The sequence below is a fragment of the Pyrgilauda ruficollis genome, unplaced genomic scaffold (genome assembly GCF_017590135.1).
Source record: "Pyrgilauda ruficollis isolate IOZ18807 unplaced genomic scaffold, ASM1759013v1 scaffold10, whole genome shotgun sequence".
In the NCBI taxonomy this organism is placed as follows: Eukaryota; Metazoa; Chordata; class Aves; order Passeriformes; family Passeridae; genus Pyrgilauda; species Pyrgilauda ruficollis.
Genome location: NW_024508101.1, coordinates 13,397,626 through 13,420,892, shown reverse-complemented (window position 1 = coordinate 13,420,892; position 23,267 = coordinate 13,397,626). Strand labels below are relative to the sequence as shown.

The following is a 23,267-nucleotide window of genomic DNA, read 5'->3' as shown; positions in this document are numbered from 1 at the left end:
ACTGTAGCACAGTGGCCCCCAAGCTGTGTTTTTTATCTCTTTCTCATTTTAGCAATTAATCTGAATTTTGCCATAGGGAATACCTGGTATTTCTCCTCTGTGGATGTTCTTCACAATTCAGAATATGCCATGATAGGTACTGTGTGATATAGAAGGAAAAGGTTGAGAGCAATGGATTTTGTGGGATGTAGGTGAAATGTGGAACACTGCAATCCAGAGAGAATATTTAAATGTCTCACTTAAACTGTCAGGCAATGTAGATATGCAGTGAATGCATATGTTCTGAGAATATCAAATCTGCTCATGTGCTACCTTCAAAGAGAGACTTTGAAATAGGAATTGCAGCTGAAATTAATTCTGTATGGCACTTTCCCTATCTTCTGGAATTGGCATCAAATTTGCCTCAGAACAAGACAAAAACTAGTCAGACATATAGAGAGCTTCTGGAAATGGTAAAATTCTCACTGGAATTGTGGAACAGCAAAACTAGTAATAAGATTTGGTGCATTCTTTAATTTTAATACTTCTGTCTACTCTATCTGGATGTCACTTAATTAAAAAAGAAGGAAAGGAACACCACCAAGGCATTTATTAATTTTGGGGTAAGCTGTGTGAAATCTGTCAATCTGAGTTCACCATATCCCTGAGATTCATTTTCCTTGGATTTGAAAATAAACCTTAAACCTCAAGGATGAAATGCCACTATGGCTCATTTCATTACTTCCAGCAGACAATAAACCAGCCCAGAATTAGCATTCCCCCGCAGCTGTGCCCCTTTCCCCTGTAGCCTTCTGTGGAGGGAGGCTTGTGAGCAGAGGTCTCTCCCATTTCTGCAGCTCTCCGGCTGCTTTAGCCCTCTTATCCCCAGGAAGGATCTACAGATCTCAGCACTCACTCTCTGCCTGGTAATTCCATGGATGCAAATACAGAGATGTACCTGGGATATTAATCTTCCTGCATGTTAATAAGAAAGGCACAGTATTCCTAAACGTCCCTACTCCCCAGTTCACTTTCTCTGCCACCTGAAGGAGCAGTTGGTTTGATTTTGTTTTACTCTCTCCATGGTCAGGCTGTAGACACAGTAAGATTTGTGGCTTTTCTCTCGGACTGAAGGACAGAATTAATTGGCTTTGAAGTTTCCAAATCTGTGTTTCTGAAGAAGAGATTGCAATGAGTGACTGTGAAAGGGAGCCTGTGTGGAAGCCAAATCACTCTGGAACCAGAGCAGTGCTGGCTGGGTCAGACGCCTGCTCTAAAATCCTCTGTTAGCACTTGACGTGAAATTGAAATTGGAATGATTTCCATCCCTCTGATGGAACTGGCTTCTCTCACTGCTGTTCAAGCATCTGTGCAGATGATGATTCTGTCCTGGTATCTCTTAGAAAGCACTCCTAAATCTAAGAGTATTTATTTGCTTATTAAGTTCTTAGGGAGCCAAAATGAACAAAGCAACCCCAACTGAATTCTCCAAAAAGACTTACCTGTCTGTGCTTAGACAGCAAATGCTGATTCTTGTGCCAGGAGCTGCCCAGCTCTGGTGAGGCAGAACTCTCTGTTTCATCAGGCAAACTCCTTCCTTGTCACCCTATGTAAGTTTGGAACTTGTACCTGGAGATTTGCAATAATTTTTGAGGAAATGGTATCAAGTTTGGCTTTCTTGAGTGAAGTTTTAATCTGGCAATATGAATAATGGGAAGGGACTAATTCTCTTGATCCCAGAGCAAGGGGGGGGTATTGGTGGTGTTTTGTCTGGTGGTTCCAAACTTCTAAATCCTGATTTGCCAATAGATGAATTTGAACTTCTTGAATGAACGTGTTGTAGCTGATCCTGACCTCTTTCTACTTGTCCTCTAAACTCTTGGAATGGCAAAGTATGGGTTCTGCTGGATGCCATTCCTGAGATCCCTGACTGAATGCCATACTTGGGGACCCTGGTAAAAACAGCTTTCAAATAGCTGCTGGAGACCTGCAAATGTGTGTGGGTGAATGTGTGGTTCCATTGTGAGGAGCATCATCAATGGCTTCATTTCTGTGGTGCAGTGGAACATTCCCCAGTAAAAGCCTGTGGGAGGTAGGTTTGCCTTTCACAGGAGTAGAATGAATTCTAACAGGAATGCACAGCAAATAACCTCACATTTTCCCTTTGGCCTCTCCAAATGCAAAGCACATTCCTTCTTTCTTGCTCTCCCCACTGTATGCAATGCTAATATACAGTATAAAAAACCACATGAAAGAGTGAAGAGTAATAGTTAAAAATCAACACCTTCTCAGGTAATATTACTAAAATTAAAAAGAAACAGTGCATGTTTATCACCTTTTGGGGCAAGGGAAAGGTTTTATTTGTGACAAGTTGGATATTGGTGCACTGCTGACACTCTTGTACAGTGTCAGGTTTGAGATATTCAATTCAAGCCTGTCCATACTGTAAAGCCAGCTAGCTTGCTACTAATTAACATCTCTTGTAGCTTTGATTTGTTTTAAGACAAATTAGTAGATGTAAAAGTCTCATTCTTAGACTTGCTGAAAAATAATATTATATGGCTTGAAAATGCAAGGTTCCTCTGCATTTGAGTTTTTAGAATAAAGTAAAACTGCTGCCTTACAATCATGTGCAAAGACAAAGTAGGCTGAATAAAGTAGGATTTCTGATTGCAAAATGGGAAGTGATGTGCAGAGTTTGTGATGCTTCATAATGTAAATGTGATAATTGCTAGATGAAAGTTATTTGGAAATGCTTCTAATATTTGATTTGTCTTTAGCATGACAGAATTTCATAATTTATAATGTTTTAGACAATATTAATTGATGCAGAAGAAATCTGTGTAAAATCTGTTAAATGAGCTGAAAATGACACGACTCCAAGTTACTTTGGGGATGTCAATAGTTAGACATCTCAGCAGAGCAAACCACATAATTTTTCAAGGTTTGATCTTTATACATAATCAATATTTGAATATAGCAGTTGCCACACAGAACTCAAGGATTTTACTACTGTAATGTGAGGTGGCTGAACAGCTATTTTTGTGCAGTATTACCAGAATACCTGCAGCAAACAAGCAGCTGTCTCAGAGACAAAATCTCATTTTTTTATCCTTTTAACTCTTGAACCTGAAACAAACCACTATCCATTTCAAAGAAGTGTTACTTCTAAATAAAATTTAGCTCTAGATGTATTAAACCCAAAAGAGGGGGGGAAAAAACCCCACCCCAAACCTGAGGTTTATTTCTTCATGTCTGAGACTGAGTAATGTGATGCAAAAAGAGTGGCTTTGCACTGTGTTTCAGGGAAGATGACTATCCTACCAAGGTTATTAGAGAATTATGCATTTCACCTTTAAAGTGTTATCTGGCACTGCCATTGAGGCTTATCATTAGCATATCCTTTGATACTTCCATGGCATCAGGAAAGACATAAACCAAAATAGAGAAAGGACTCATAAACAAAACAATATTACTGGGTTGGCTCACTCAGAGTGGTAAATGTTTCTGTACCTTTTCTGCAGTCCTTTAAAATGGAGATAAAATTGTTTAAGAACAGTCCAAACTTGTATCACAATGTAAATGATCTGGGAAACGTGCCCAAGCCAGTGTAGTCTGCATAAATGCAAGTGTTGTCTGTGAAACTGTTATAAGCAGGTCAGAAATAATAATATTGGGACTTTCTATTTGCTTCTAACCTAGCTTTCTTCTTCACAATCTTTATTTAATTTGGGTTTTTCCCATTGATTCTGAAGTAGTTTTGAAGACAAAGTAGCTGCTTGGTGGAATACTGGGGGACAATAACTTTCTTCCTTTGGAGGCCACCCTCTCTGTGTGGGCTGGAATAAACAGGGTAGGGCTGGAGTTGCAGATTTCCCTGTTTCTTTGACTGTTTCTTTGCACATGTTAAAAGTTCATATATACAACTCACGTACCAAAAAAGTAAAATTAGGATGTCATGTCTTTCTTCCGTTTACCTTGCCTCAGCAGAGAGTTAAGAGTGATGGTGATCAGTGCAGCTTTTGTAACAAAATGGGATCTGAATTGATCAATACCCATATTTGTATATAGGAATGCACCATTGTGGTACTTAAGCTACTGTACTGTTTTACTACTCTAAAAGGGCTTATTCTTTGGTTTTTTGCTGTTTCTCTTAATGAGGAACTGAAATATTTTTCTAGATGTAGCAGTGGAGATCCCTGGGGTTCATTGCCTGCTTTTGGAAATCCCTGCTGAATGTCTGAAGAAGAAAGCAATATCCCAACTTTCAAAAATTGAGGATTTAATTGCCATTTGCACGGTCTGTTACACATTTTTGTAATAAAATTGACCTTGCAAGTTTTATTAGTGTATGACTTAGCCATCATTCATACTTCTTAAAGATTCATGGGAAACATCTTACACATTTTTATTTGAATATCGTTTGGCAAACAGTTCAAACACCTATTGGAAAAAGACTTAACTTGAGCAGAGTAAGCAGCATATGCAAAACAACTCCTCAAAATCCCAACACAACAATAATCTCCCTCTCCCTCCACCCAAAAAAGTCTCCCAAAATTCAACACTGAAGGAATTAAGAGTTGAGGCTGCCAAGATGATACTGCTTTACAACCCTAATCCCAGCCTTTACATCTAAGAGTTCTAAAAAAATGTTTTTCTTTACTCCCTCAGTCAGTTGAAAGCGATCAAGGCCGAGGGGATTGCAGACATTAAGCCTGACCACCAGGACATGATTTTGGAAAGGCTGGAAATGGCACATTCTTCAGCAAGCCATGTAATGTGTGCAGTGGGAACATGGCAGTCCCCATATGGAAGTCCTGCTGACAGCAGCAAAATAGTTTTTAAGCAGCATGTACTGTTATGCTGCTCCAAAGAGCTGTGAATTGTGTGGTGTGGAAGCCTGGAAGCCTGTACCATATCCCTCTTCCATCTGTGCAGGATGGCTCTGGTGCCAGACAGGTAGTAGACTCTGCTGTGCTCTGCTACCCTTCATCTGCTTTCATGACTCCCACTAGTAAAAGCAGAATTATACTGCTGGAATTCAGTTAAATCAATGGAATTCCATATGGCAAGGGGTTAGTCACTGTTTTCAATACAGACTTTAAAGGGCGTGAGCTTTTAATTTTGATGGTATTTAGGTTCTTAAAATCAGGAATAGAGTGCTGTTCAAGTTCTTGGTTTTAATAGATTAATGTGTGTTTAATACAATTAGAAAACTACTAGCAACCAAAAAAAAACCCAAAAAAAACCAACTCCACAAAAAAACCCACAAACCAAAACACCAAAAAAAAACCCCCCAAAAACTGTGCCAACAAAAAAACCCCCTCCAACTTTTGTAGAAGGAAGATATGGTTTTAACATGCTGAAAATGTAACTGATTTTGAAAACAGTTAAAGTTTCAAAATTCTATTTTTCACTGTAAAGCTAGGTTTTTTTGTGAAATTAGATTATTTTATTTTTTTTTTTTTAAATACAGCATATGTATCTTAATGTTTGAAATTTTTCCCCAAACAAACTAACCAAATGCCCCTATAAATTGTTTGACTTCTTTTCCCCCTCTTGTTGTTGATAATTCAATGCCAAGATTACTCACACCTGGTGCTTTTGTTTCTCCTCTGTATTCTGATTGCCTCTTGAAGCTCTTCACAATTTCATTCTTCTACAAATGGCTCAGCTGTCTGGAAAAAGGCCGATTGCTTTTGTGAATTTCAGCATTGAGAAGCTCAGTAAAATACTCTTTTGATCTTTCTGCAATTGTTTTAACAAAAATATATCTGCATTTCTATGTTCATTCTTCAACTTTGATTTCTTCACGAATTGGAGTTGCAAATTAATCTGGCTCTCTCAGTGTTATCTTCGTTCATCCTCTCAGCTGTTCTCTGTGAGTTCTGGCTTTTACTTATCTGGTGAAAATAAAAACTTGGATAATTATTTTTCCCATGCTGCTGATTTACAAGATTTTTCTCAGGTCCTCTGTTGTCCTGTTTTGGCCCTTCCTTTGTACTCTGTATTACTGATAACTTTTGGCTCTCTCAGTGTATTTCATACTCATGGCATGTTTCATTTGCTATGAGTATTATCTGGAACCTCTAAGGACTCTTCTAAAGCCTCAAACCATTCTTGAATTATTCCCCAAGAGTTTCTATCCATGTTTTATAAGAATTCTACCTGTGCACTTTTGCATTTCTCAAATGGAATCCAAACATTTTGTACATTCTGTTGATTTATTTATTTCAGTAATTCCTTTGCCTTGTTCTGCCAAGATGGTGCTTGTGACACACACTGCTGGTTGGTGATTCCACCATCCCTGATGGTTTTTTGCATCAGGTATATTGCCTAATATAAAAGTTTTTCTGCTGAATCCCTGGGAGTATACCCCTTGTGCTGTATGATGGAATCTGGTTTTACCCCTTTTTATTTCAGCTACTAGAAAAGCACCAACACTCAAAACATCATAAAAAATCCTTTTTTCCAAGGTCAAGCATTAAAAAAGTAGAAAATGCCTTTTAAGTTTCTGGTAGATTATTTATATTCTGATAATATACATTATATTATTAAAAAATTAATAATTTCTTTTTAGACCTTCTGACCTAACGAATAGAGCAGACTTACTCAAAGGTTAAATCAGTACTGCATGGGGAAAAAAAAATTGCATTAAAAAATTATGTTTAAAAAATGAGTTTTCCTATGTAATATTCAACTATGTGTGCCAGGGCTATCTGCTCAGAGTGTCCTTCAGAAAAAAACCTCCTAGGTCTGATTTCTCTGATTCCATGCTAAAAAACCTATGTTGCTATGCAACAATCCTAAAAATTGGAATTCTTTCAGGTTGGCTTCAGTTAAACCCAATGTTTTGTTCTTCACTTTGCTGGATATAAGATGCTAAAATAATACAATAAAGATGTTCCCTAGAATAAGATAATTTACATAAGAAACTGGGGGGTTTTTGTTACAAACTATTGCCAAAAGGTGGCAGTCTTTGTCCCCAAAATCCTGTGCTCTCTAGGAAATGTTATATGGCAAACATAATTTATTCCTAGCTACACCAGATAATAAAAATTACTTTTTAAGCAGACATAGAGGGTGAAACCTCCTATATTTGAAAGTTTAAGGGTGACATAGCTATAGTTATATTTTATTTTGACAGTGGAATGTTAAATAACAAAGCTTGGAGGGGAGCAGTGATGGGGAAAGAGCACTTCACAAGTAGACTGCTAATGAGCAAGAGCTATTTGGGTCTCAGATTTGGTTAGTGCCTCCAGTACTTCAGCTTTTGGAGATGCTGTTAGGATCTCATGCTTTAGATCAGTAGGTTGCTGTGCTCATCAATCAACCCTATGAAATTCATGTTCAAGTTGTTGATTTTTCTTTACAAGTGATTCAGTTAGATCCAAGCAAAGCACAGATTGGTTTCTTATAAAATAGTCTAAAAAAGGCAAGTGATGATAAGTGATAGCCCTGCTAAATATGTGCAAAAATTTGGCTATATAGTATTTGTGTTTAAAATTGTATGTATTTTTGGTTTTGTTGTTGTGGTTTTGTTTATTTTTTATAGTGAGAGCTGCTCAGGCTGTGGGGAGAAGATGTGCTTTTTGGCAGGGCTCTGTCAGACCTGCAGTGAAGAAAGGGCTTCCTCTACTTAGCTGAGGAAATACCTGAGTAGTCCAAGAAGCTTGTGAAAGTTAGTAACATGTAAACATCTATTATATTAGCAAGTTAAAAGTGAGAAAAATTAACGCATTTTAGAATTTACCAGTGTTACACTCTGAACTCAAAAGTGTGGCAGGCAAACTTCTTGTCACCAGTTGAAGAACATGGAAGGAGTGTAAACTGAGCTGCACCTTGTGTTTATTATATATGCAATATCTCTGCATTTTCTTAATTCTTCACCCAAGGTTTTTCAGTCAATGGTTATCTCAGATTTTCTGCCAATAGTTACAGCAGACCACTGAGATGTTTTCAGATGAAATTCCAGTTGGTGAGAACTCATTCTGAACCATTTAAGTGTTACACAGAAGTGTTCTTCATTTCAATTTCCTCTTTATTTCTTCAAGGGCCTATGATGAAAGCCTAATTACTGAGCATGTTTGACTCATCTTTGTGTCCTGGTGTAGTGAAAACACTAATTATAACGGTTTGGTCATAGAAAATACATTTAATTTCATCTTCTCCTCATTAGAAACATAGAATGGTTTGGGTTGGAAGGGACATGAAAGACCATCTCGTTCTACCCTGTCATGGGCAGAGGCACCTTCCGCTGTCCCAGGTTGCTGCAAGCCCCATCCTACCTGGCCTTGAACACTTTCAGGGATCCAAGGCAGCCCCAACTGCTCTAAGCAACCTGTGCCAGGACTTCCCCAATTTTCCTCACAGGGAAATATTTCTTGCTATCTAATCTAAACTTGCTGCCTTTCGGTTTAAGGTCATTACCCCTTGTGCCATTGCTACACACCCTTGCACAGAATCCTTCTCAGCTCTCCTGTAGCCCCTGTAGGTACTTTGGCATTACATGTTTCTCATGACAGATATTGCAAATCACTTTATTCAGTTAATTACTTTGAAATTAATTATAACTGTTAGAAGGGCATGAAAGATTCTTTTTGAAAGCTAAATCTAATATGTAAGTCTTTGAGAGGCTGCCCAAGAGGTTCAGTAACCAATAGATGACAAATTTTACAACGCTGCACAAACGCACCAGGTCTGTCATGAGCCCCTTTCAGTGGTGCCAGTGGGGTTTCATGAAGGTGTGGTCCAAGGCTGGCCCTGAGTGTTTGCTCAAGGTGTGTCCTGCAATCCCCCCAACAGAACCTGGGCCGGAGGAGCAACCCCCCATTCCCATCCCTGCCTTTGGCTGTGCTGCTGCCCTGCCAAGGACAGATTTATTGGAGTGTACAAACTCAAGGTGGTCACAGATCCTCCAGCCTGCAAAGTGTAGGCAGTTTCATGGAATAAGGATTTAGTAAAAGAGGAGCCTAGCTCCCTATGGAGCCACAGGGTTAGCTTAGATCTCCCCATTCCCATACTGTGCGATTGTCCATCAGTGTGTGTGTTTTAGATTCAACAGCCAGAGAAGGCAAGGAGCATCAACAGCTACAGACCTTTGGACCTCCTAGTTTGTTCCTGGAAGTGTTTTGCATGTGTTTCTCAGGATCAGAGCCGACTGGGACTTAAAACTGCTTGTAGCAGCAGTTATAACTTCAGTGATTTTTTTTTCCTTATTAGGACTTTGCAGGCTGGAGCACATTTTCTGGTTAGATAAATGGTAGATAAATGCATGGTGGAAGAACCAGTGGTGGTGGGTGAGGGATTTCAGCCAGTAGAGGAAGAAAGCAGTGTGGGGTGGTTCACAATTCTCCTATAATCCAAGATAAATGGAGAACTATTGTTATAATTTACTCACTGCCTCTGCAAACTTAAGTTAATAGTTTTTGTTGGCTTGGTTGTAGTCTTGATTGTTACTTTTTGCACCTGCAGGTGTTGGTTAGCTCTGTGAAGATTCTTATTGTTCCCCAGGTGCATTTTAGAAGCACTTTGAGAGGCAAGAGAAAAAAAAAATTACTCAGAAAAATGGGAGTATTCTATGAAAAGAGTTCCCTAGGTCATACCAAAATCTAGAGGTGTGTCAAACTTAATGGAAATTATGTGCTGTGTTGCATATTTTACTTCGTTTTCCAAATAAATCTGCATACGATAATTAAATGGTGAATGTTTCAGTTGATAAAAACTAATTAAGAGGTGAAAGTATAGCTATCTTTCAGTCACTAGGAGCATACAAGTTACAAGACTCTTCTTAATAAGGAACAAAACACCCACTGGATTTGAACTTATTCCCTTTACAAAGCAAAGCAGATAAGGTTTTGACTATGCAATGCAGGCTTTCTTTTGGGTTTGGGAATCTGCAATTTTCCTTTAATTACAAGGACAGTTTAATATTGTTCTTAAGATAGAATTAAAAATACTGTTATAGCAAAAAAAAAATAAAAAAATTAAAAATAAATAAATGAATAGATGGGATGGCATCTGTACCTGAATACAGACTTGTATTTAATTGTGACTTTGGCAAAGTGATACCCCTGTACTCTCTGGGACTTGAGCATTAATCCACAGGTACCAGCAAAATTATTCAGGTACATGGAACTGACGTCCAGTTACTAAGCCCAGACAAATGTCTACACCAGAGAGTTTTTCCAAAACATCCAAACCCAGAGAGATTCAACATAGTCTTTTTTTCCTTTTGTTTTGTACCAGACCAGCCAGAATATACTAAACTATTAAAAGACTAAATTATCACTTAGTCTGAAAGTTGATTTTGTAATTATTTCCAGCATTCTCAGCAATGAAGCCTCCAGAACTATAAAGTATGGTTCAGGAGACCAAAGAAGCTTGGAATTTTATCTTTGAACGTCATCTTTTTACAAGAGAGAAACTGGGGGAAATGCATTGGTTTACTCTTTTAAACATAATACTGATGTTCTTTTCATTAAGACTCTGTAGCACTTCTGTGCTTGGGAACCAGCTCTTGAAATTGGCAGGGCTGGGGCCTTGACACAAAGTTTTCTTTGAAATTCTGTTCCAGCTGGATCAAGTTTTTAGCATTTGGAAACTCCACACATGGAGGCATATGGCCATTAGAAATGTATCACAGCAAGACTGTCTGCAAGTGAAATCTTTGAAAGTTCTTTGTGCTGTGAATTTTCTGTACAGGGTTGAACAAGACTTTCCCCCAGCTGGATCGTTACTTTCTCATTGCTTAGGCAGCAGCAGGCAGGGGAAAGAGTGTCTTTCTCTGCTGAGGCACTGTCAGTGCACCCATGTGCCCTCTGGACCCAGGAGAGAGTTCTCATCTCTCTGTGCTCACCTTGGGGCACTGGAAAACGGGAGGGTCAGCAGCCAAGGGGGTCTGCTGGTGGGTTTAGGAGAGGCTGAGGAAGGTACTGCCACAAGGAGAGCAGAGACTGGAGAATGATGAGATGGTCTAAAGAGACAAAGGTGACAGAATTAGACTGTGCTAGTGCAAGATATTGTAGATGTGCTTAATGAGAGTGCAAAGGGAACAGGGAAAATTGGAAATGGAAGTCACCAGAGGGAGGAATTGGTAGGGACCTAGAAAAGACTGGTCATGAACATGCTTGACAGTGTGCACACCAAAGCTGTTATGCAGAAGAGAAAACTTCAACAGTGGAGTTAGGGTCACCTAATTTAGTATTAATGAGCTCAGGATATGGAGAGTGGAGTAGGAAAGAAACAGGAGTAGGTCTAGGTCTGTGCTCAGTAAGGGAAAGAACAGGACTAAGCCATGACTGTGCTTGAAGGCAGAATTTGGTACATTCTAGTGTTGAATCCACGCCTGTTTAACTTGAGATGTAACACTGGATTTCTAAGTCTTTGGTGAGTGCTTGCAAAATCCACTACTGATGCATTTAGAAATGGATGCCAACTGCCTTCTTCACATCTTCACAATAATGTTCTATTTGCCTCAATATCTTTCTTAGAGAATTCTACTTGCAAGAAGAAGCTGGGAAATTTTTAATTGAAAACTTGTTGTTTCGTTTTCCTTTCAGTTTTTAAAAACTTTCCTTTTCAGTTAATCTGTTGGCAACTGACATCCTGACCCTGTGAGAATTAAAAACCAGTCCAGTGGACATTGCATTGCTTGGTTTGAAAGTGAAGACAAGGCTCTGTGCCTTGTGATCGAGTGCTGGGCTAGACAATGGAAGTCAGTCCCTGCAAAGTCTGGAACTGACCTTTGGTTGCATTAATAAATCTTAAGGGTTTTTTTCTGCTGTTGTGTGACAGTAATCTGGTTGGAAACTGAAAGGAGGGCAGTATATCATGACTGGTTTGGTTGAAGTAGACCACAAATTGCAAGTTGAATTTGAATTAACCTGGGGGGACTGAGCCTTAGTGCAGAGATGAGGAAAAAGCTGAGTGAGGGAACAAAGCAAAGACAATTGATTTCACTTGGTGCTTCTAAATGTAAACAGAACAGAAACACCTTGACTTGTCCCGGGACTGCTGGCAGGACAAAGTGTTGCTTCAAGTGTCCTTTCCCCTGTTGAGTGAACATGGGAATATTTCCATTTATCTGTAGCTCATTTGTGTTGCACATATGGTGTGGGATTCATCTCCCTTAGTTTCAATCATATGAAGTTAAACACCTAGTGAAGAAAAGAGTGAAGGAAAAGTTCCAAAGGTCTTATGAGCTATTTTAGAATGGAACATGCAGCACCTTTGGAGTTTTCTGTCTCTACATATGAAGGATGTTTAGGAAACTTCAGTGGAGAGATGATTAACTTCGAAATAGATGAGGTTAGGTGAGGTAAGTTTTACCAAAGGATTTTGCATTAAAAGCATTAACATGAAAACAGTTATCCCAAATCTTTCTCAAGCAAGACCTGCCAAGCATGCAGCAGTGGTGCTGAGAGCTCTCAGAGCTGAGGGGGTGCTGGTTTTGCTCAGCCATGTACATACTCACCTCCTCAAATGCAGAAAAGACAGTCTGGCATTATCCAAGCAGGGGAACAGTTGTGACAGTCAGGTGTGGCACCCTAAATGTGTGAAAAAATTAATAAATCAGATGTTTTCTAGTGGTTTCAATATAGGAGAAGGGAAAAAAGATCATAATGACGCTCACAGGTTAGCGTTGACAATATTTAAAGGTATGTAAACAGGTGAGTCCATGGACTCATACACAGGCCTGCTTCCCTTGCTTTTGGAAGGTGTTTTACAAAGTAACATTTTGGTTAAATTTTTTAGTGTATGTGGAAGAGGAGAATGCACTGGTTGTGAATTACTCATTGAAAGTAAAACTTTGCATATTGTATTGCCGTATTGCAAGTGAAGTGAAAAGGATGAATAAAGGTATTGCCAGGGAATTACACAACCTTGGTTGGATGTGTGGCTGGTGCAAAATTCTGGCCCTGAGGCAGGAGAGGTGGCTGAAGGAGCTGGCAGTTGCTGTACCCCACCCAGCCAGGCAAATCACATTTTAAATGTCCCTGGAACAGCTCTAAGTTGTGTCTGCAGCTGAGCTGATTCCTTGATGTCTGGGACATATGGAATTAAAAGTATGGAATAAAAACCTATTTAGCACCTCATTCTGCTCTGTGCTAGACATAATAACATGGTAGGAACACAGTTGATAATCTGCATATTTTATATCTGTTATATTGGGTTTGTGCAGCCTCTGAGCACTGAAGAACTTGGTACAAGAAAAATGTGTTATCTTCTTCATATGGAGTCTTCCTTCAGTGCCCTGGCAATCTCCAGATGCCATAATTAAATATAGTGTCGGCCTAGTTAAGTAGAAATGCATCTAATTACTCCAGGATTGTCTTAGCCACTGTTATGCAATGTGTGAATTTCTCGTACTTTAATCCACTTGTAGTTTCATTTCTGTTTTGTCCAGCACGGTGCCAAGCTGAAGTCTTGTTGCTTCAAAAAACCAGCTAGCACTCTAACAACAATCAACCTGAATATCTGCCAGTTTGGAATGAATATAAGTGGATAATTGAAGTTATTTGCAATAATTGCATATGCTAAGCTTTTAATTTATTTTTATCCTTTATTTATAATTTCTGCTTTGATTGTGCTTTGCTGCACTTAGCGTGGCTGAGCATTGTCTGGCTGGAATTTGATAGCAGTCACAGAGCAGGCAGTTTTTGTATGGCATCAGTTGCAAGATTGATATCTATCTTAAGCCCCAAGCACTGGGAATTTGAATAGCAAGGTAACAGGCACTAAATAATTTTCGGTGCATCTTAGTCACAGCAACAGCAATTTTAGTGCTAAAATTCCCTAGAAAATACCACACAGATGAGAAAAACGATCTGGGGTATAAAATACACTGCCAGGCTTTCTGGAAAGAGGAAACCTTCTGTGTGTGTTTGTGTGTGCCCAGCTCAAGGACTGAATCAGCCACGCTGCCAGGCTGCTGTCCTTGCTCTGCCGGGAGCCTGGCGTGCTCCTGAGAGGAGCAAATATTCCTCCAAGGTCAGCATCAGTGTGTGATGCTCCTCTGTGTGCTATGGCAAACACTGCAAAGCTTTTTGTGATAAAACATTGAGATTGGGAGACCTGTTTGCTCCTCGGAGCATTCATTGCTGTCTGATATGATACTGGGTTTGGGCATGGGACATGAAAGTGAGACTGAGGAGCAACATCAAAATCTCTCCTGGCTACTTTTCCTTGTCCACTAAATGAGCTGTGAAAGGAGCAAACCCCAGAACACTGAGGGAACTCAGGAGGACCTGCAGCAGAATCAGCACCATGCCAGAATATTACCTAAGCTCACTTAATGTTAATAAATCTTGTTCTGTCTCAAAACAGCCCCACCTTTGTAGAAGTTTTCAAAGCACCTGCAGCCTTACAGATTTCCTGGAGAGGAAAACCCCTTTTTCACATCTGAAATGAACCCCAAAATGGGGAAGTCACAGGAAGGTACCTGGGTAATGTTCTCAAAGTTCAGTGATCTATTGCTGAGTGCTCCCACATGCAGTGTAGGCTTCTCACGGGGAAGCCAGGGAGGAAAATTGCTCTGATGATGGAAACCCAATCTTGTTTCTCTCCCAGGAATACTTTCAACTGCTGAACTATGTTTAAATAGTTATCTGGCAGAACTTTAGGAAATATTTTTGGCATATTCACTGCTCAATTGCTGTAAATTTTGATTGGAAATTAGACATGCAAATCAATAGTAAGGCTATTAAAATTGCACTGAATGTTTTGCCTGAAGAAGGGTAACTACTGGTAGTTGTATTTTCTGCACACAGAAAACTCATGTTTCAGCACACAGAATGCTGCTGGTTTTTGGTTGGTAATGTACCATAAACCTTGCTACAAGATATGAGAGAAATAAGGTTTTAAAAACAGGCATAGGTTTTCCTTTTTGTTATCTGCCAGTTTTCTTAACAAAGTTTATTGCATTTGATTAAGATAGAAATCTTGCTTAGAATTCCATATACAGGAGTCAGAGAGACATACCTGTTAAAGTTACATAGATGATTGTTATTATTTTTTCTTCCAAAACACAACTCAACATCAAAGTTATATTCATGTTTTTAGGAACCTCAGACAGATCTGATGCCATAGGAAATAATGAGAAAGTTTTTCAGGGCTGTTTTTTGCTGTTGGTTGAATGCATTTGATGCTAGAATACAAGAGCAACCTACAGGTTTGTCTACACTTCTCTAATGACTGTGATATGCCCGTGCATTTTGTTAAAGAAATGTTATTAAATTGTTATTATGGAATAGAAACTATTTATGTTATGGACTTAGATGATACCAGTACCTAGCTGATACTAGTTATAATTTAATTTGAGCCATCTTCTATGCTTTTTTGTGATTTCTAGTAGTTTGAGTAGAACAATTTTGAGAAGCATTTCTGGTTTTCTGTGTTGCAGTTGGTTCATCTTAGAAAAATAGAAAGGAAATGATGAAATATAATTTTTTTAAAGACTTCATAGCCAAAAAGAGAGAAGGGCATAACTTCTGTCAGCATTCATGGATAAAGATTAGTAACCCTCCACAGTTCAGGAGTTCAGAAACTGTTTCAAATTTGGTTACGCTTATGAATTTATTTAATCTAACTTCAAAATGGGATTCTAATGAAGGAAAATCATTGAGAAGTAATCCGAAACCCTTAAAAAGTACATGAAAAGAGAAAGCATCTCAGAAGCTAAAATAACCACCCTACCCTCTGGATGTTTGTCTGATGTTAGTTTTCTTGAAATTGTTATTTGCAGCTTTTATTTTCAACTTTCCTCTGCATTTCTGTTCCTTTTCCCTCTTACTTTTTGTTGGATTCTTCTTGCACTTCATCCATTCTATTTCACTTTTTCTTTGCTCTATCTATAGCAATGTAACTTGAAAGAATTTATCTGGAAATATCAGTTCACTGAAATTATAATCTCATTTGTTAAGGAAATTACCTTGTTAGGTAACTTGAGAGATAGCTTAGTGATTTATTTTTTAAAAAAATTACTGTCAGATAACAAACGTTTATTTTTCACCTCTCAACGTTTTCTGTGTTATTTATAACATCAGTACCACTGAATACATAAAACATTGAGCTTATGTTTTGGTGACCATTTTGAGGTTTTTTGTGATTATGCTATTTGTTCATTTCCTGCTTCATGCTCTGTTTTTACCCACGTTGCACTGTGATATTCTGGGTCAGGCAGTTCATCTTTCTCACGTTTATGTGTGTTGGGAAAGTTCTGAGGATTAGCTCCTTAGCTGGGGGAACCTCAATTGAGCTGTGCCTTAGAACACTCTGATTGCTTTATCTAAAGATTGTTCTGCCCTTGACCTGCCTGTTTATGTGCACACAGATACTTTTCCACATTTAGGCCTAAATTTTTCTGAAAACACCCTTGAATGGTGTGAGTACCAATTCTCACTCTGTGTTCTTCCCATGTAAGTGCATGCAGATAACTCACAATTCCCTTCAGGATAACCACAGCTTGGGAAGCATTCACTTGCTCCAGCAAGGATTTGAGAGTATGATAACTCAAATGAAAATATATTGGCATTTCTATTAAGAGTGTCATTATAAACTATTAAGCTAAAATTGCTAATCATGCTAATGTTGAGACTCATTGCTAGATAACTGCTCAGAAAGTAAAATATTTTTAAAAGGTATCTTTTGCTTCTGTATAAAAAAGTTGCAGTATTACATGTGGTTTTTATGGTTTTGCCTGCAGAGTGTTAAGGAATTTCTTCCATTGTGCTTCATCCCTTTGGGGACCCTTTTTAAAAAAAAAAAAATCCAACCAAGCCCCCCACGCCCCTCTTTGCGTTCAATTTTTTCATTCCAATATAATTTGTGTATATCCACTGATATGTCATTTTGTGGAATTGGACTTATTATTGGCTTTGCTTTTCTGTAGCTCTCCCAGATTTCTCATGGTTTCCTTCATAATGGTGTTGAGATACTTAAAGCAAACTGTGGTTAAGGACTGACACATAGAAAGTGCAGCATATGCTTGTATTTTTTTCATTCCATGTACCAAAAGTTTAATTTTTTTTATTTAGTTTTGTAAGGGCAAAGCACAAAATGTGCTTACTTATTTGCTCCTACAGCTTCAAGGAAAAATTCCTGTCAGTAGACACTTTACTTCTTTGTCGCTGGGTTTCTTGTAGAGAATGTTGCTGAAATGTACATTAAAAAAAAAAAAAAAGTAACAACTGAAATCTTAATGAATAATTCAATAAAATAACATGCAGTACTTTTCATTTCTGAGCTGCCCTTGTTACCAGATGTTTCTACTATTGCCCATCTTATGCTTCTCTAGTTATTTCTTATATGTGGGGATAAATCATAGTTTAAATTTATTTCACTGAGGCAAAAATGTAATTGAAACACATTGGGATCAATACAAACTATATAAGAAGCCATGAATTATTTTTCTAGCCCGCTAGGTACTGATATCTAATATCACTGGTATCTCCTGAAATACTATAATAATTTTTCTTTTGATGATTAAGTAAGTATTTCAGCACAAAAAGAAAAACATGGTTTCCTTTTCCATGTATTCTTTTCTGTATGAAGAATGTTTTTGATCCTTTCACTTTTTTACTCTCAAACTCATTAGTCATGAACTTTTGTATCAGGTGAGCAGAATAGTGATACACCTATGCCTTTATAATAGAGGAAAATAAAGGTAATGCATGGAATTAGAGTACTTATTTTACATAAAAGGCCTTTTTCATGTTTGAAAAATGAGGGTTGTATTTGTAAAATTCTTTTAGCGGGTCACTAGCAAGCTGATTAAGGATGGGCTTCTGAGAATGTTCAAACATGTATGGATTTATTTCAGTTGCTATAAGGCTTCCCCCTCAGAGGAGAAAATTTGTGTTATTTCCCTTTTTAGATTCCAAAGACAAAAATCTGCGGCTCAAATGCATGTTCATTAATGTTTCACATTGCAAAGTCTGTTCTTGGTACTATCCAGATAGTACATCAGTAGTGGGAACAACGGCACAGAAGCTCACAGTTCCATTCGAAGTGTTTTCCCCCAGCTCCCCCTCCTGCAGCAGGTTGGGATGCATTGTTATTTTTGGGTTCTTTTACCCCTGTAAGAAGGAAGGTGAGCTCAGACATTTTGCCAGTTCAGTTCTGGTTTGATTTGCCCGGTGCTGGACCCAGTTCAGTTCCAGTTTGGGTCAAATGGGTTTGCTGTGACCAGCTGGGTTTTCACGGGGCAGGATGTTCAGAGCTGGAACCAGTCAAATGTCAGGGAGCTACTCCCAGCACGGGGCTCTGGGAAGGTGACCTTTGCTTCTCTGTATCAGCTGAGGCATCAGGAGTATTTCCAGCTTTTAATTATACGTTTGAGATTGTGATTCTGCACCAAAGAAAAGTCTGGAGAGCCTCCCCACGGGGTGTGCAGGGAGGGGGCAGGAGTCCAGCAGAGTTCCAGGGTTTTTGGGGCTGGTGCAGGTTGTGGGTGAGTGGGAGATGGGATGGGGCAGCTGGGGGTGGGATGGGGAAGGGAGAGATGAGATGGGGAAGCTGGGGATGGGATGGAGCAGAGAGGGGATGGGATGGGGCAGCAAGGAGATGGGATGGGGCAGCTGGGGATGGGATGGAGAAGCTGGGGATGGGATGGGGCAGCTGGGAATGGGATGCAGCAGCAGAGCAAGGCTGGGACTCGCAGCTGCTCCGCGGACCCAGCGAGCACAACCCCTCCCTGCAGCCGCTGGGCGCTGCTCACACTGTCAGCGTTCTGCTCAACCATTTGTTCTGCATTGGCAACCAGAAATATTTTTCTTGGTTCAGTTTCCATTATAGCTCAAACTGTATAGCAATCAATATGAATTCTGATTTCATTTTGATTTATATCCAAAGGCTTGATAAATGTGCAAACTATTATGAAAAGGGAGAAAAAAAATGTTTGCATGGCTGCCCACTCTGTGTATTGTTAATGAGAGTCTGGACCTTGCTTTGTGATGTAAAATATGTGAAAATATCCATGTGTACCAGTGTCTGATAGAGCAAAGAAAATAAAAGACACAGAGTATTCTTTGTTTGATTTTGGCTTGTGCATATATGAAAGTTCAGGTGGATTAAATGAAATCTGGAAGGAGCTTCTTCCATGGCTGAAATATACTGAGCTATAAGGAATGCTGAGTTAAACCTTAGAAAGGGTATAATGCCATTTCCCAATTGAATATCTGCAGCAACCCCCTCTATGAATTAAACGGTTCAGGTAGCTGTGTTTTGGTGCAACCGTGTTTTTTTTCCTGTCAGATGATAATGGTGAGGAAAAATAACTACTACAAGGAGTTCTGGGTATTGTTAAGAGGGCAAAAATGCTACTGAATTGCTGCCATTCAGTAAATGTTACTTCTGTAATTGCAGAAAAATCTTGTGATAATGTACCACGTTAAGGTAGTATTTCAGTCTGCTCAGTAAACAAACCTAGTCTATATTTTTCTTATCATTTACAGTTGATGTGTAATTTAGAAATTAATTTTTATGTCAGTTTCTTGAAATCGAGTGCATTATTGGGGAATTCCTCCTACCTACTGTTAAGGAAGATTTGAAAAGGACTCCTATGTGCAAAATAAAGTCCATGTGAAATCAACTTTATTTTTGTTCTCTCAAAAGTTATTTCAGAATGGGAGCTACAGAAAGCTGAGCACTGGTGAAAACAGAGACTTTTTAATTTATTTATTAATAGGTGAGCTGTTTTTAGAATTTTGTACCGCCAACAGTGGGTACTGAGGATTTTAAAAACTTGGTCCTTTATTTCTTTTTTAAAATCTGAATAATTTATTTCTATTCAGTGAAGTATGAGAGCAGATAAATTGCACAATGCTCAAAAAATCTCTGTTTTTATATGGGGTTTTAAAGTTGCTATCCATTATTTCAAAAACACTTTAGATAAATTGCACAATGCTTAAAAAAATCTCTTTTTATATGGGGTTTTAAAGTTGCTATCCATTATTTCAAAAACACTTTTTTTTTTCAGCGTCTTGTTGAAGCTGCAGAAGATGCTTACCTGAAACATGAATTTGATGCTGACTTACAGGTAGGAAATAATTACTTTCTTGAATGTTTATCATCAGAGTATGTTTAATGGTTTATACAATAGCTTTCTTGAAGAGCTGCTGTAGAAAGCCAAGCATGTGAGTAACAGAAGGATGCTGATTACAGAATACGGAATTAATGAAGGCTGGCTCAGTATTTTGACAGGTTTTGTACTTAGTGCTTGTGTGTTGGGACACCAAGCAGGTGGCTTTTACTCTTTCAGGGATTTAATTTAAATTCCCTTGCATATCTGTGCAGATCACATTTTTAAACCCAGCAATTAGCCTCGTGTTGTGTCGCTACAGTGGGCTGGTGAGGAACTGCTCTGCAGAGACTCGAGTTTGCAGCTGGGGTGGGAACCACAGGGATGGGATTAGCATGACCTTGATTTGTGCAAGTGGTTTGTGCTGGGATCTGTGTCTGGAGCAGACCCTGGTTTCTCTTTCCTAGCAGCCCTCAGAGCTGCACCACTGCTGTGTGCTGCCTCTAGGAATAGCACAGGAGGGAGCAGCACTGTGGCAGCTCACAGCTAAAAATGTTTAAAACAAGAACCTTTTCCTGAATAAGACACATAATTTTGTTTTTTTTTAAAAAAAGGTTGATTTTAGAAACTGAGTTATTTAACCTGACATTAAAAGTTTAGCAGAAAGTCTTACTCATTGCTTAGTTGAGTAAATACCTCCTTACCTTTAATTGAATTCCTAGATCCATGGTTTCTTGAATGACATGTTAGGTGGAGTTTTGTCTACTTTGCCTCTACCTAGCTTTAATTTTAAAACCTTCTGTGAATATTCACCATAAGTCTATTTAAATTTTGGGCTCAAAGAATTAAAGGAAACAGAGACCTTTTCCATACACATTTTCCCATACGTGTATCCAAGAAATAAACAGACCTGTTAAGTTTTGTTTTCAGATTTTGCCATGGTCATTTCCAGTAATCACAAACCACTTTATTTTAATGAAAATATGATGCAAATTACTGATTTCTGTGCAGAAAGGAAGAAAAATAGAGTCAACTTATCAGGACCAAGCATAAAAAAATTGAGTTTAGAAGGCTGTGATACTGAGATCTGTCAGCCCAGGCTGGAGTAAGGATAAAATGAGCCCACTGAAAAGGATCATTCACATTATTGTTGTATATTCGAGGAGTGCGGAGTTCTCTATTCAAATGCTTTAGAGTTCTATTATACTCCAGCCTTGCAGAGGTGTGCTGCATTTCATTTTGTTGAACTTTAAGCCTTGGAGAAATAGGAACTATTGTCTGAATAAATCAGAAACACACTTTATAGAAGATGTTTTAGAGGGCTGTAGTAAATGCTTCTTCACTGCAGGACAGGTCTCACTTTGACAAAGTCCTTCATTTGCCGGGGCTCTGGCGATATTAACACTTTCAGGAAGCCAGTTAAAAGCCATTTGTGTCAGCAGCATTAACAGGACAATCAAATCTTTGTGTGGAGCTCTGTTGTTTATTACTGTCACGGTCCATTAAAGCTAATCAATTGTTAATCTTGGTTTCAGCGACCCCTTTGCAACCCTTCCTGGGTGATTGTTGTTCTTTATCAAAAATCTCATAATACCATCTGCTCAATAGAAAGGAATGGCCACGATGATTTGATAGTGTACATTCAAGTGCAAGGGGACAGAAGGCTTATATAATGTACAGTGTATACAATTCTGCTCTTAAAGAGGAATTTCTTGGCATTTGTATTGCTTTGGCAGACGTGTGGAAGACAGGATTAAATGCTTTGAATTAGTGATATGTGATACAGCACCAGCCTGTGCTCTTTGTGCTCAGATACTCTGGAAATTCAGAAAGCACATAAAGAAAGTGGTTTGCTTGCTTTGGAGAATGATAATAAAGAGGGTAACATCTTCTGCTGGGAGATGTTCTATAAAAAAAAATTCAAATAATTTATAATTATTGTTAACTGAAATTTGACCTCCTGGTCTTTTACTAGCTCTGTGCTTGTGAGTGTGTTTTGTAAGATGTGAACTGCCTTGTTATGGTTCACAGAAACACTGTGGTGGATTTGGTCTTCTGTGTCTTGAGGACAGCATAGATAATATTGTTTTAGTACATAAAAATGATAGAAGGGAGAAATAAAATAATATTAATATTTTTATTGACTGTAGAAGAGCACCAACTTAAAGAAAATAATAACTCTAAGAGTTCACCTTTTAGACTGCTGGTTTTCTCTTCAGCAATGCTGAAACTGTATTACTTGGTTGGACTAAACCTGATCCCTTCTGGGCATTTTTCTTAGTAACATTATTAGTTTTGTCCTTAGTTATTCCATAAGTATTCTAATCAATACACTGTAATTCTGTGTAATGGTCTAAGCACTCAACTGTCTATCCCTGGATTGAATCTATTGGCACCACTGACCTTGTAGTTATAAACATAAATAAAATTCCCAGAGAATTGAAAGGAATAAATCAAAATGGGTGATGTGATGTTTAACTCATCAGCATTATACATTGCATGTTTGAGTAATGGCCAAACTATGAATCAGTGAGAGCAGACCTTAAAGTTTTACCTTGCAATATTTGGAGTTTGGGAGATTATTTTTTTTCCTGTTAGGGATGTGAGGTTATAAGGAAATAGCCATCTAAATGCTACTTATATTTGAGTCTCAGTCCAGGGTTTTCTTACCTCATGGGTATGGGTGCAAGTCATTCTGTGTTATTAAATATTATTTTCAAGTTTATAAGTGGAATTTCTTTAGTCTTGCCTAATGCATTTGGGGATGTAAAATAAATTACCATTTGTATTACTACAGCAAGTTGCCCTGCCACAATATATTCACAGGTGTAAAGAATTGCTTCATTCATATGGGAAAGTCTCTGTGTTCACCTTTGTTTAAAATGAATCAATTCCCTTGATTTTGTCACTTTAACATAATGGAAAAACCCCCAGCATAGAGGTCAACGGCCATTCTTATATACCCAGCAAGAGGACAAGAGTATTGGCTCTTGCAGGTTTTGAAGTGATTCTACAGTCATCCTTTATTTTTCTTGGCTTAGCTGTTTACCAGAGAAAATAATTTGGAGAAAGATAATAAAGAGGGCATCATCTTCTGCTAGGAGATGATCTATTAAAACAAAATTAAAATGATTTATAATTATTGGTAACTGAAATTTGGCCTCTTGATCTTTTACTACCTCAGTGCTTGGGGGTGTGTTTCCTAAGCTGTGAACTGCTTTGTTGTGGTTCACAGAAACACTGGTGAGTTTGGTGTTCACTCCCCTGG

At 38.5% G+C, this 23,267-nt stretch overlaps 1 protein-coding gene across 1 annotated transcript in view; it reads left to right on the top strand.

Moving 5' to 3' along the window:
• Positions 1 to 23,267, top strand: part of CACNA2D3 (calcium voltage-gated channel auxiliary subunit alpha2delta 3) — a 389,621-nt gene that overhangs the window by 100,705 nt on the left and 265,649 nt on the right. Inside the window, exon 4 of the mRNA XM_041463788.1 lies at positions 19,958 to 20,017. Coding sequence (XP_041319722.1) covers positions 19,958 to 20,017 — 60 coding nt within the window. The remainder of the gene's footprint in view (positions 1 to 19,957; positions 20,018 to 23,267) is intronic.